This window comes from Engystomops pustulosus, chromosome 5 (assembly GCF_040894005.1).
Source record: "Engystomops pustulosus chromosome 5, aEngPut4.maternal, whole genome shotgun sequence".
In the NCBI taxonomy this organism is placed as follows: domain Eukaryota; kingdom Metazoa; phylum Chordata; class Amphibia; order Anura; family Leptodactylidae; genus Engystomops; species Engystomops pustulosus.
This window is the reverse complement of record NC_092415.1, coordinates 193,245,728-193,261,565: the sequence shown is the minus strand read 5'-3', so window position 1 is coordinate 193,261,565 and position 15,838 is coordinate 193,245,728. Positions and strand designations below refer to the sequence as shown.

General features: G+C 42.4%; 1 protein-coding gene across 1 annotated transcript in view; it reads left to right on the top strand.

Moving 5' to 3' along the window:
* The window catches only part of MALRD1 (MAM and LDL receptor class A domain containing 1), a 235,355-nt gene that overhangs the window by 44,884 nt on the left and 174,633 nt on the right, over nt 1–15,838 (top strand). The window contains exons 8-11 of the mRNA XM_072154795.1: nt 3,711–3,817; nt 9,696–9,860; nt 13,162–13,258; nt 14,426–14,545. Coding sequence (XP_072010896.1) covers nt 3,711–3,817; nt 9,696–9,860; nt 13,162–13,258; nt 14,426–14,545 — 489 coding nt within the window. The remainder of the gene's footprint in view (nt 1–3,710; nt 3,818–9,695; nt 9,861–13,161; nt 13,259–14,425; nt 14,546–15,838) is intronic.

Sequence of the window (15,838 nt, the reverse complement as noted above, 5' to 3'; positions counted from 1 at the left end):
ACGGAAATCGGGGGGCGTGGCAGAACGAAAACCCGATGGATTAGGAAAAACCGCCGCATTTAAAAAAAGAAAAGTGTCGCGGAGCTTGCACTTACCTTCACTAGGAATAGGCCGGTGAACTTGAGTGCGTTCCGATGCTCTTCAGCGCAGCAGCGCCACCTGGTGGACGTCAGAGGAACTGCCTTAATGAATCCCGGCCTGACCCGAATCCACCGCAGAGAATGCGCCGCTGGATCGCGAATGAACCGGGTAAGTAAATCTGCCCCATTCGGGCTCATTAACTAAGGTCGCGGATCGCACTTTTGTCAGACTGTGCACCGTTTTCAGGAGCTGCACGGCTTGGACAGGTATGTAGCAAGTGTCTGCGGCAGGATTTTGGCGCACTCGATCGGTTTTTGGCACAGCTGCGCAGGCTTCCATGCGACACAAATCGGGGGTGGGGGTGGGGTCAGCCATTTGACGATCCGACTAATTCGAACTTAGCAAGCCCAAACACTTACATACGCCGGGAAGAAGAAGGTGAAGAAATCATCAATATGCAGGCAAAAAGATCATTGTGGTTATTAAAGGAAATCCACCATCAAAATCCATCCTGATAAACCAGGGACATTACTCATAGATCCAGACACTGAAACTGCGGTAATATTCTTATATTTTTTATCCATGGCCTCCTTTCTTCTGAAGTCAACTGTTAAAATTATGCTAATGAGTCTGTAGGGCTTGCTTTTTTTTATCAGAGCCACAAAGTGTTGTAGCACCAAAGGCTGTTACACTGTACAGGAGCACTTCTCCCTCAAACTTTCTCTGCTGCAGGGAGATTGAGCGAGCAGAGGGAAGGGGAGACAGTATAACAGTCTGTGAAGCTATAGCACATATAGCACATATAGCTGGTTACTCCTCTAGGAGCTCTTCAGGATCATTAGCATAATTTTAAAATAAGTTTAAAAATGTTAGAAGGAAGGAGGCCATGGATAACAAATATAAGAAGATTTACCACAGTCCCGGTGCCTGGAACTATGAGTAATGCCCCTGGTTTATCACGATGGATTTTGATGGTAGATTTCTAGTTGTGATGGTTTAGAAACAACAGTTTAACTTTTTTGACCACAAGCCTTATATGCATTGTACAAAATATGGTGAGGTCCCGGCATTCATAATGGGTTCTGTTGTTTTAAACAGAAAAGCATTGCTTGAGTAAGAACTCTCTCTGTAGTTCCCCACAGTCTGCCTTTCCGATTTACTAAATCTGGTGTACAGAACAGTTGTGGGGGTTAATGAAGTCAGGTTCCAATAGCCTGTGCTATGCTGATTTTAAAAATACTGTCACGACTTTATAAAACTTTATTTCACATTACCTGGCTCCCTGCCAGTAGTGTGTGGTGTGTGTGGTAGGGAGGAGCAGCTTTAGCCTGTGTCTCAGTTTTCTTGTGCATTCTTCTTCTCCTTCACTCCATTCTCCTCTCTCCCCTGCATGATCAATGCTAGATCAGTGTGGAGGAGAGGAGACTGAGCAACAAGCACACACAGGCTGCTGCAGCTACAACCCGCCCCTTTCCTTGGGACTCACTACATGCTGCTGGCAAGGAGCCAGGTAATGTGAAATAACGTTTTATAAAGTAGTGGCAGTATTCAGAATGCAGTGAATCAGAATAGCATAGGTGAATGGATCCTGGTTTGTATATATATATATATATATATATATATATATATATATATATATATATATATATATATGTACACTGCTCAGAGACATCGCTATGGGCTACAAAATGTTATTAATTCTATTCCCCATCTAAATGAACTGAGACTCTAGTAAGTAAAATTATGTGCAGGGAAAAACCCGCCATTCCATTGGGTTTCGCGAATATTTCCGATGTGCGCCAAATTGCCCCAGGTTTTTGGCACACGCGCTCAGATTGTGGCACATCGGCGCCGGCATGCATGCAACAGAAAACGGGGGGCGTGGACGTTGGATAACCCGACGGATTCTGACAAACCCCCGAATTTAAAAAAGAATTGTGTCGTAAAATCAAGCACTCACATGCACCAGGAAGAAGAAGGTGAATTCCGGCGGACCTCGGGGTAGCAGCGACGGATGAAGGAACTCGGGCACACGGGCTTTGTGCCTGTCTTCTTAAATGTCTAGGTTCATATATAAGGCGCACTGGACTATAAGGCGCACCTGATTATAAGGATGAATGACCAGCAGGTGGCAGACCTGTGCACAGTTTAAGGCAGCTGTTGTCTGTAAGTACGGTTCATATATAAGGCGCACTGGACTATAAGGCGCACATTTGATTTCTGAGAAAATCAAAGGATTTATTGTGCGCCTTATAGTCCGAAAAATACAGAATACAAAATAAAAAGTCAGCGTGTGTTTCCCAGACTTCTCTTCTAACCGTTCATCCTCTATAATACATTCACTGGTTCCTCCGTCGTTACCTCCTGGGGACGTCACCTCCTCCGTGCTCGGTATGATCTTACCACTAACTATTCCAGGACTGGTCTACATCTCCTACGTGTGATCCGGAGTCTTGTTACTTAATTATACATAACACTATTAATATTACATTCCCGCGGCTCCCTCTTGACATTGTATAATTTAGGATCCTGTAGAACAAGAGCTCCAATATTTCTTAAAACTACTCGGAAAACCTTGAAATTGTCAAGACACGTTAGCGCGTTGCTCTACCCAACAGCCGGTAATATCACTGTATAACATCTTGAGTGAAATCATCACATTTCATATAGACAGATGGAAAAAAAAGTCATAATAATTTATAAAAATCTTAATATAAAAATTGAATATGAAAAAATATTAGTGACACAACCATCACGTAGACTATGGTGGTGCCGATCAGAAGATGTCTTGGTTCTGGATGACCCATACATTATGCTCATAAAATAAGAGAAGGTCTTCAAATGCAAAGATCGAGAAACTACAGTAAGTTGAGTGGGCAGCACCAAAGTCAGAACTGTGCCTGTAGGGGATCGGGCTCTTGGTGCCATTCAAATAAACTCAGATAGGTCATAAATTGAAGATCGGAGATCCTTAATCAAGTACTGGGCTAAGGACCTTGGTCTCTGGTCAGGAGAAGTCCTGTCTATAATCCCGAAAACCAAGATGATGGAACTTCTTAGGCCCATATCTTCTTACGCTCTTGAACAAGTCACATGCTCTGTGTATATGGTACACCAGGGCTGGAATAAGGTAGGTGGAGGCACCTGGACACAAAATCTGGTGGGGGCCCCCACTGAATGTAGCGCAGACAGAGGAACACGTTACTATTCTTAGTTATGATGAATATTCAGTGGCAGTGGTAATAGCCTGGCTGCTGGACAAGTTGGCACAGTGGCAGTAGTACTGACTACTAGTCCTAGTCAGCACCCAGTCCCACACAGTCACTCTGCATGCAGTGCAGCTCCTGAAAAGCACCCTGCATGCATAATGTGATTGGGTGCTGTTTTACGGCATGATATCACTGACAGAGACAGTGAGCCATGGTCACAGCCTGGAGACAGACACACATTCCACGTGGTGGCACCACCGTTGTGAGATGACTGTTGGACATTGCTAGTGGCTGGCCCCTTTTAAGTAAAGTGGTGGGGGCCTTTGGGCACGCGCCCCTGGAGCCTTCCCTATAATCCGGCCCTGTGGGACACCCATGACAGTACATATGTTTCACTAATGAGTTTTCTTTACTTCTTAGGGCACTTTATTTACTTTCGACATGACCATCAGGCTGGAGAGGCCAATCCATCGTCACAGCTGGAGAGTAACTTTTTGGTAAAGCCTTCTAGAGAAGCTCAGTGCCAGGTAATATCAATCTCCATTCATAGTTGTTCAGATTTTTAAAAGCAAAGTTGTTAAAATCCTAAAATAATAATAACCAATATTCACTAGTTGTATGTAGTTTGTATTCAGTTTGCGATGATTTTCCTCAATTAATCATCCCCCCCTCCCTGTCACTGATCTCAGTATTCTCATACCATACATACACATACACACCACTCTGCCCATTCTATAGGAATGTTCATTGTTTACTTCTTGTGGATATAAACTGCCTGCCTGGTCATGTGATGTCACACAGGTGCACGGCTCATTATATCCCTGGTCATGTGATGTCACACAGGTGCACGGCTCATTATATCACTGGTCATGTAATGTCACACAGGTGCAAGGCTTTTCATATTCCGGGTCATGTGATGTCACACGGGTGCATGGCTCATTATATATCCTTGGTCATGTGATGTCATATAGGTGGATGGCTCTTTTAATCCCTGGTCATGTAACGAGCCTGGTCAAGCGGTGCACCTGTGTGACATCACTTGGCCAGGTATATAGAAAGCTGTGCACCTGTGTGATATCCCATGACCAGTTATATAACGAGCGGCATACCTGTGTGGCATCACATGACCAGGGATATAACAAGCTGTGCACCTGTGTGACATCACATGACCAGGGATATAGTGAGCCGTGCACCTGTGTGACATCACATGACCAGGGATATAACAAGCCGTGCACCTGCCTGACATCACATGACCAGGGATGTAACAAGCCGTGCACCTGTGTGACATCACATGACCAGGGATATAACAAGCCGTGCACCTGTGTGACATCACATGACCAGGGATATAACGAGCTGCGCACCTGTGTGTCATCACATGACCAGGGATATAACGAGCTGTGCACCTGTGTAACATCACATGACCAGGGATATAACGAGCCGTGCACCTGTGTGACATCACATGACCAGGGATATAATGAGCTGCGCACCTGTGTGACATCACATGACCAGGGATATAACAAGCTGTGCACCTGTATAACATCACATGACCTGGTGGGCATTTTATATCCTGAACCTCCCTATAGAATGGCAGCAAGCAGAGTAGTGATATGTGTATGTATGGTCTGAGAATACTGAGATCAGTGACGGAGGGGGAGGGCACGATTAATGGAGGATAATCCTTCATGTTCATCCACAGGAAGTAAACAAACAAGCTTCATGTAGAAGCATGTAGTAAAACATGAGGAATTGATACACAAAGTACGGTATATTGGAAAATGTTATAACTTTTCATTCCACAAAGAATATCAATTATTTGCTGAAAGCGGACAACCCCTTTAAATTTGTGTTTTATTGTAAAATATGGGGGGCAATGGGTCAATATGTTCAGCGAGGCACTGATTTGACTTTTATCCCGTAAATGTGTTTAGCAACTCTGCTTTGTACTATTGTATTGATAGCTACACTGCATTGTTCTATTGTATTGATAGCTACACTGCATTGTACTATTGCATTGATAGCTACACTGCATTGTACAATTGTATTGATAGCTACACTACATTGTACTATTGTATTGATAGCTTCACTACATTGTACTATTGTATTGATAACTACACTGCATTGTACTATTGTATTGATAGCTACACTGCATTGTACTATTGTATTGATAGCTTCACTGCATTGTACTATTGTATTGATAGCTACACTGCATTGTACTATTGTATTGATAGCTACACTGCATTGTACTATTGTATTGATAGCTACACTACATTGTACTATTGTATTGATAGCTACACTACATTGTACTATTGTATTGATAGCTACACTACATTGTACTATTGTATTGATAGCTTCACTACATTGTACTATTGTATTGATAGCTACACTGCATTGTACTATTATATTGATAGCTACACTGCATTGCACTATTGTATTGATAGCTACACTGCATTGTACTATTGTATTGATAGCTACACTGCATTGCACTATTGTATTGATAGCTACACTGCATTGCACTATTGTATTGATAGCTACACTGCATTGCACTATTGTATTGATAGCTACACTGCATTGTACTATTGTATTGATAGCTACACTGCATTGCACTATTGTATTGATAGCTACACTGCATTGTACTATTGTATCAATAGCTACACTACATTGTACTATTGTATTGATAGCTACACTGCATTGTACTATTGTATTGATAGCTACACTGCATTGCACTATTGTATTGATAGCTACACTGCATTGTACTATTGTATCGATAGCTACACTACATTGTACTATTGTATTGATAGCTACACTACATTGTACTATTGTATTGATAGCTACACTACATTGTACTATTGTATTGATAGCTACACTGCATTGTACTATTGTATCGATAGCTACACTACATTGTACTATTGTATTGATAGCTACACTGCATTGTACTATTGTATTGATAGCTACACTACATTGTACTATTGTATCGATAGCTACACTACATTGTACTATTGTATTGATAGCTACACTGCATTGTACTATTGTATTGATAGCTACACTACATTGTACTATTGTATCGATAGCTACACTACATTGTACTATTGTATTGATAGCTACACTGCATTGTACTATTGTATTGATAGCTACACTGCATTGTACTATTGTATTGATAGCTACACTACATTGTACTATTGTATCGATAGCTACACTACATTGTACTATTGTATTGATAGCTACACTGCATTGTACTATTGTATTGATAGCTACACTACATTGTACTATTGTATTGATAGCTACACTGCATTGTACTATTGTATTGATATCCATACTGCATTGTACTATTGTATTGATAGCTATATTGCTATATCACTATGTATACTTGGTATATATGTGTACATGGAATGTATTTATTACAAAGTGAACCCACTACAAACAAATGTTATTTTCTTGGGATTTTATCAATCACTGGGATTACATCTTGTCATTAGAGATAATCCTTCGCATCCAATCCCTTCCTACCAGACTGATTTACGGACGTGTCCAGGGATATATTTGCCATGATGAACCACCTCCATAAAATAACATCACCTAAAGAGATCATTATCTCACGCTCTTTGTAGCGAAGGACTTGATAAATTTGTGCCGCAGGTTTTTCCTAGAAAATGTGACGTAATTTATTTCCTGTGGTCTCTTCATCTATAAAAAGGTGGCGGAAGGTTCTTCATTCCTATATTCACTCCTTTATTACATGTTACACCTTGGTTTAGAAATGGAAATGATAAAATATTATGTACCATATTCAGATTTATTAGATAGATGTATAACACTGTATTTACAGACTAATGTCAATTTTGTGCATGGTGCTGGTGTCATTTTAAAGATATGAATCTCAACTTTCCAATGACATCAATTGAATTGTGGTTCTGTGAGCTACAGAACCCGAGATATAAATAGGAAAGATATAATAGGAAATGCAAGTTGTTTTTAACAATCCATTCCTGCCTATGAATTTAACTACCGATATCTAAATTTCTCTATATCAGAGAACCTCAACCCTGATGAGATCTGAACAGTGAGATTTTTTATCTTTAATATGGCACAAAGCATGTTTCTAGTTGCTATAGGACCTACGACAGGAGCTTCTGAAGTGACACTACTGCTTCAGCCTCTTGGCATGACTTATCTCAGGCAAAAAGTGACTCTTCTCAGCTTATGTGCATTTGACTGCTGAGGTGATTTTTTTGTAGAAAGAACATTTAGTACCTTACGTGAAGGTGTCTGGTAGGTTAATGGATTAAAAGCTGGTTACAGGGGGTAACACCTTAGGGTCACTCTAAAGCTCCTGGACCTGGATACAACTGAACTTTCAGCACCATATTAAAGGAAATCTACCATCAAAATCCATTGTGATAAACCAGGGACATTACTCATAGATCCAGGCACTGTGACTGTGATAATCTCCCTATATTTATTATCCATGGCCTCCTGCCTTCTAAAATCAAGTTTTAAAATTGTGCAAATGAGTCGGAAGGGCTCCTGTGGCCATTCCCTCCATGCAGTAGCTTCACAGGCTGTTATACTGTTTCCCCCTCCCCATGTTTCCTCAACACTCCTGTACTCCTGCACAGTGTGAACAGTCGTGATGCTACATCACAGAAGGGCTCAGGTAACTCTGGCATATTAGAATAATTTTAAAAGTTGATATTAGAAGGAAGGAGGCCATGGATAATAAATATAAGTAGATACCACAGTCCCGGTGCCTGGATCTATGAGGAAGTGTCCCTGGTTTATCAGGATGGATTTTGATGGTAGATTTCCTTAAACAATAAGCCATACTTATCGAAGCCCCCATTCTCCTGCTCCTATCCCGAAGCGAATCAGTTAGTGGGTGGAGATATGCAAATAAGAAATTTCAATGTTTCAGGATCTGGGATGTGAGTCCGATGTGCCTCATTGGACTCACATCTAGGTGATAACAAAAGATTATTATTTTAACTTTTGCTCACTCACAGCCCTAATACAGATGGATTTGAGACCCTAAACCAAAGGTCTGTAAGAACCTGTAGTTGGTTTAGGGTCCCTAATTTTACAAACAAAGGATTTTAAAATTATGCAAATGACACACAATCAGTGGCAGCAGTAGGTTTACCCTCCTGGGTCCGCTCTTTACTAATGATGAACCATCAATATAAGCAAAGCTGATACTGTATATCGGTTTTGGAAAAATGGGTCTCCCGTCTCTATGCTCCTCCCCTTCAATAGAAAATATCAATAACGTTAATGGGTGGAGTCTTGCACACAATTTGAATTTTATCAGTTTAAGTCCATAGATATTAGACGATAAAGTATAAAAGTCACATTGGAAAAGCAAACAGAGGGAGCGCAGGGACACGACTACGTGATAGCCGAATTTACTCCTTTGAAAGTAGTTTTCCTTTAAGTTCTCGGAAAACTATCCCCATGGATGGAGTACACTGGCGCCGGTGCGGTGATTAAAGGGAAGGGATCTATGATGAGTAATCACTGCCGACAATGTTTTCTGCCATTGTTGTTTCTAATGCATTTTATAGGGCAGGAGTCACCCTCGCTCTGTGAATTAGGGGAGGCTCAGCCCCGAGCAGGAAAATCTCTGATTTCAATGAAAATGGAAAGTAGTAAAATGCCGACCGGCAGCTCCGGAGAATAGATGCAACTTCTTTATTCCAGGATGAATAATTTAAAATATTCATCCAGCGAGTGGCTGTATTCTTGAGAAAACAGGAAATCCCTACTGTTTATTTAAATTGCTCAATCCCGTTACACTCGCCTGTATTTAGATTCTCAGTAAGTCGTCCGGGGCCGATGGATTCTCATACTGTGATCAATTGTGTTCTGGTGAAATGCGAAGAAGAGCTGAGAATTGGTTGAAAAACAACGGCAGGAATATGGATTAGAGGCTCACGTCGCTATCATGTAGATTACACTGGACGATGTAAGGAAATCCCTTTAAATATTAAAGGGGTTGGCCACTTTACCTCATGTCTTTTGTAATGTGTGTATAAGTATGAGGGAGGGGGCAGATGGTCATATGATCATTAACTGTCCATGAGCAATCGCCCTGCCAAGACCTTATATTCATGAATACTATGAGATGTTCCTGGCAGGGCTATTGCTCATGGACAGTTAGACATCACATGACCCTCCATCTGCCGCCATTTTATGGTCAGGAATCTCTGGCTGATGAGGTAACAGACAGGAGGCTTCACTTTACATATCAAGAAAGTGGAGCAGAACTATTACTAGATGTATATTGGTAAATTACCTAATATCCTGCCCCCCCAACACTTACACACACATTACAAAAAAAGATTCATGTAAAGTGGCCAACCCCTTTAATATTTTTTTTACACTTGGCTTACAAATTTCTTTGTTTTTTTTTAGATGCAGTTTTGGTACCAGATGCGGGAATCCTGTAAAATATTAATATTCACAAGAACATCAGTTACTCAACAACTGGAACTTCTGCATGAGGTCACCGGCCCCTCCGACCTCACATGGACAGAGGCAAATTTTACTGTCAAGAGTAATGTACTGGACACAGCTCAGGTAAGGCTTGTACTGTATATGTTCCCCTATATGTTCTCATGATGGTTCTTATATTAGATCCAGTGCCTTTATCTCTGTGGTCAGCAACATAGACAAAACATCAAGTACTGTAGCTGTGTATCACAGGGAACGCTTCCAGTCGTTGTTTCTGTGTTAATAACTTTGGCAGCATAAGAGATATTGATAATATAATTGTGCTGACCGATTATTGAGGCTGGTCTTCTTTGATATACTAAATCACTACATTCTCATTGGAAAAACTTGCCCTTGATCCAATATGGCAGACATCTTTATGACATAACCTAAAAGGCAGGTCATGCATGTATCTAAACACATGAAATCACAGGATGCCTTCATGGACTTTTGCTCCTCCCCCACGGAGGCATTCTGTGATTTCATGTGATCAGATACATGCACGGGGTGTAAATGATAGGGGGTAAAAGGACCTTAGATGACATCACTCTGGTCACATGCCAGTAAATGCTGAATGCTGAGAAGAGACATAGGACATGGGTAGGAGCTCCTGGATTCTCCCCCCTCGACTCGTCCAAGGTATGATAACAATGTTGATTTAATGGGGATATGAGGGAAAATTTTTTTAGCGAAAAGAAGGGTGTCATTTAGTTGCTAGTGCTCTATGGGAACCAACCACTAACTTTATTTGTGAAAAATGTGGGGACAGGTTCCCTTTAAGTAACTAAAGACCAACTTCTTTTTCTCATTCAATGGATTCTAGGAATATTCGATAAAATCTCAAAGTTCTCTATGGACTGGTTTATCTCACATTTTGATTTTCCACTAAACCTCAAAAATATTTACCCAATTCCGGACTGATCCCTTTTATCCTCACCCCCCTCTTGTGCATTACACACTGTATATCTGATATCAGCCTCCACACAGTCTCTAATTGTATCATTCCATCTATTATCAGTTTATCACATATTTTCCTAAGTAATACATCCCATATTTAGCCGCTTCACATTCCCTTTAAATTTTGACTCTGAGTCTGAGCGTGAGCTTTAAGCGTTACATATGGTCTTCATCTTTCTATGCGCAGAACAATTTTCCATTTTTGACACAATATGGCACACATTAATTTAAGTAGCTAATGCACTCTAAACAATCTGTTGAGAGTATATCAAACCCATCCATCAACCCGTGACATGATGTAATATTTGGCGCGCAATGAAGTGCTAAACGCCAGAATTCTACAGAAACAAAAATCTAGAAGTGAGGTTTATCTAAGTGTGTTCTTCTATAAATGTACTGTCAGCCATATGGACGAATATTGCATCCGAGAATATTTAGTATATATGTGTATAGGTGTGAAAGAACAAAGGGCGGTGTGAGCTCATGGGTCCATTGTACAGAAGTGTTTTACAACGTGGTAATACCGGATCAAAAAACTTCTGAGGTTCCATGTTCTTTTGATTCCAAATAAAAACCTTTAAAGACTTTTATTGTGCTAATCCAGGGTCGGCTCCAGGTGTCAGAAGGCCCCTGGGCGAGAGAGCCTCAGTAGGCCCCTTTGCAGTGACCTCATGTGGCGGCACTAAAAATTCAGAAATTAAAACACTCTCCTGTTCCGTAAAATATTCCCCAGTTCATTATACCAATCAGTCCTCTCATGGTTATTTTATACACAGCCCCCTCATGGTTATTTTTTATAAGTCCCCCTCACCCCTATGGATTCCTCATCTGGGCCACCCAGCAGCTCTGGGCCCCGGCACTTACCCAGGTATTCCCAGTGCTGGCGCCGGCCCTGTTCTTATCAATATGAATATGACTGAAAATAGTCACACTCCATTGGATGTTGGATCGTTAAAGTGATACAGAACCACATGGAGCACAGTTTGGTAGTACAGAGGCTCAACCATCCTCTAAACATCATCTTGTCAATCTAGCCTTGAAGGCACTGTCCTAGAAATAACATAGAAGAGGTAAGTGTCTGATTGTAGGTGGTTTCCAGGATTGCACCAGCCATGGGGTGAGTTGAGCCTTTCGCCTCAGGCAGCACCAGCTGCAGTAAGATGGAGGGCAGCATCAGGGGCCACAATGTAGCACCTGCCACTTAAAAATAGTGTCTCTTCTCACCTGATGCCATCATGGGTATGAGACACTGCATGGAGAACCCATTTACTAAAAAAACACATTATTATTGGATGGGTCAGAGAGGGTACCTCAGGCAGCAGGAAGTTTAGGTTCTTCCCTGGTGGTCCCATCATGGGATCAAAAAGTTCCCTCATCCTAATGGGAAGGTGGACATGTATGCACACCAACGTTTTATACGCCAGTCCCATGGAAGGTATCAGAGAGGTTGCAAACCATTCCCACCACTATTCCACTCAAAGTGGACTCTTGCAGGACCTTGTTCTTGTGAACCTTCACAATCTTGGAACTAAGGATCAACATATAGGGGGTCATTTACTAAGGGCCCGATTCACGTTTTCCCGACGTGTTACTCAAATTGGCCGTGGCCGTACGAAAACCCGACGGATTCGGAAAAAACGCCGCTGGAAAAACCGTCCTGGTGGACGTCGGAGGAACTGCCTTAGTGAATCGCCTGAAGACCCGAATTCACCGCTGGATCGCGAATGGTAAGTAAATCTGCCCCATAGTGTCAATGCCGGAAGTATGAATTCCTGGATCTTGACCTTTACCTGATTTAAGAGCCAAAGTCAGAGATAGTGGGGGTCATTTACTAAGGGCCCGATTCGCGTTTTCCCGACGTGTTACCCGAATATTTCCGATTTGCGCCGATTTCCCCTGCATTGCCCCGGGATTTTGGCGCACACGATCGGATTGTGGCGCATCGGCGCTGGCATGCACGCGACGGAAATCGGGGGCGTGGCTGAACGAAAACCCGAACGGAAAAACCGCTGCATTTAAAACAATAAAAGTGTCGCTTGGGACGCGCTTACCTTCACTTGGTCCAGCTCGGTGAATTCCAGGGAATTCCGATGCTTTTCAGCGCAGCAGCGCCACCAGGTGGGCGCGCGGAGGAACTGCCTTGATGAATCCCGGCTGGACCCGAATCCACCGCAGAGAACGCGCCACTGGATCGCGAACGGACCGGGTAAGTAAATCTGCCCCAGTATCTCTTCTACACCTGACCAAGGGTTTCTGTCCAGCCCCTATGTCGGAGTGCATTTGGTGATTCCATCACTTTTTTCAAAACAATGGAATTCTTAGTGACATTTCTTCTGACCTCTTTGTGAGTCGATACTATGTGTTACATGATGTGGTGGATCTAGAAGGACAAGGATGTGATACAATATCAATTCTATTTATTTCATTGCAGATCATTGTGAAAGCCGCACTTCTGTCACCCCAGGCCTTGGTCGCTATCGATGACATCACTATTACCCAGGATTGTGTCACCGATAGGAGACTTTCAGGTACAATGAGGGCTCCATGTACTCAACTACTGAGCCTGCAAAAGAACGGAAACCATGGTCTTGGTTCATTTACAGCATGTGTCATATTACACACAATATGATATATTTACAGGGTCCTATGGCCACCCAAACCACCCCCAAGATTTATCTTTTCCTGCTCTCAATACACATGTGCACAAGAGCCATTTCAGAACCTTTGCAGGTCCTCCATAGGTCCTTAAAACCACATATTGAAATTAGGCAAAAGGGATTCATCCTTCATTCCCCAAGAAGCTGATTCCTTTGATACCTTATATAGTCAATGAATTCCAGCCTTGAAGAGGCTATAATATTCATGCAGCCCAATGCCCATGGCAGTCTTAATCCGCCCCTAGTTTCACCCGATTTCTGAGAGACCAGAACCTCTGCACTGCTCTCGCCCTCTCCATGAATGGAGATGAAACAGAGCTGTGTATGAATAAATGGATGTAGCAGAGCTGTGTGTAGGAGTGAGAGACTTGATGAAGCAGAGCTGTCTGTGAGTGAATGGATGTAGCAGAGCTGTGTGTAGAAGTAAATAGCTCAATGAAGCAGAGCTGTGTGTGAGTGTATGGATGAAGAAAAGCTTTGCGTGAGTGTATGGCTGTAGCAGAGCTGTGTGTAAATAAATGAATGTAGCAGAGCTGTGTGTGAGTGAATGGATGTGGCAGAGCTGTGTGTAGGGGTTAGTGACTTGATGAAGCAGAGGTGTATGTGAGTGTATGGATATAGCAAAGTTTTGTTTGAGTGTAGGACTGTAGCAGAGCTATGTGTGAATAAATAGATGTAGCAGGGCTGTAGGAGTGAGTGACTCGATGAAGCAGAGCTGTGTGTGAATGCAGAGCTGTGCGTCCTGTGCCTGTTTGTGACCAACAGGGAATTTTTAATTGGTGCTAAATATATTTTTCATTTTTTTGGATGACTATATCTGGGATGCCTCTTATTGTAAGGTGTTACCATTCCACTTCTCAATTGGACAGTGTTGGAGTGTGTAGAAACTGCTCCAACTGGTAACACCTACTTGCCAATTGATTTAATATGCAATGCAGAGTTTTATAAAAGATGAATAAAATATTCCGATCTATCATTTATTGTAGAATACATGTTCTGTATTTACTTCAATTTGGGATTTTGTCTGTTTTTCTGTAGCCACCTTTGTCCAGTGTCCTTTCGGCTTCTTTTCATGTGGAGATGGAAACTGCATATTATGGAAAAAGCGTTGTGATTTCACGAAGGACTGCCCCAACGGCATCGATGAAAATTTGTGTCGTAAGTTATTTTTGTAAATTTTATGGCATATTGGATCATTTACACCTGTTACATACAATTTCTACTTGTTTAAAGGGTTTCTTCGCAAAAATCTAAGCAGTAAGTTATTCCCTTTCTCAGCACTGAGGACAATCACGGTAATAACGGCTCAGTATTTCTACAGCGCCACCACAGGGGGAATCAAGTATTACACAGAGATGGGTCTTAGCATTGGGTGGTCTGTATCGAGCGCATTGATGGGTCTAATTCAAAGCAGTTATACAACATAGACATCACACGGTGTAAATGAACAATGACTCCTGGCCGGCCCGGCAGCATAAACCAATGATGAAGACGCTACAGATTCTATATGCCTTTCTTTACCTTTCCTTTTAAGAGGTTAATAATGGCTGTTCACATTGGTCACCAGTCTCCTGGCACTTACATTGTTAATTGAGGCAGTTCCAACAGACGGGCTAATGCACTGAAAGGGTTGGCCCCTAATAAGAACATTACTAGGATAAGTACAATATCCTAATAGGCTCCCCCATATTGTATTTCCCCCATCTTCCCAGGTTTGTTGAATTTGACAGCAGGACTGTGGATTTCCTGTGGCGTCCAGTGTCCTGCAGACTTCCGTCAGATAAAGGAGGTTGCCCGCTCGTTACTCTATGGATTCCCTCGCTGTGACCAATCCCATGTTGTGTTCGTAGAGGCGTGGAGCCTGCATAAAGTTATGGTTGCACGGTCCACAAGGACGTCACATGAAGTCCCAAGTTCTGCTGCCAGTGGGTCACAAGACCTTCGGCTGCCATGACCTAAATTGGTGATCATGTTAGGCACCGTGCAAATGAACATATGTTGTTCCCCTGCTGGAAACCAAGCGTAGCATGCAACCAGCTGGGGAAGGGGAGGTTGAGCCTCTGTGGCACGGTATGGTGACCCACGTTGACCCACCATCCCGTGCCCTTGCACAACGCACTTCTATGGCGGCCGTATGTTAGCTGCCGTTCGTTCATATTGCTAGCATATGGCCGCTATATACGTTCATGTGTATGAGGTCTAAGGGCATTATACGTACCCTGATAAATGTACCCTGGCCAACTCCTTTAATAGTACAGTCGCTACTTAGGTCCCAAAATACACCAATGCTGGCTCAATTGTCCTGCCTGCAGAAATATATAGAGCAACTATTCTCCACCTGGTGCACCCCTTCAGTAGCCTTGTGGGCTTTCTGCTCCCTTAATTATGGTTTCACTGGTTTAAGACAAGTTTTTTTAGTAAGACAAGTTTTTTGACACAATGAGAACATAT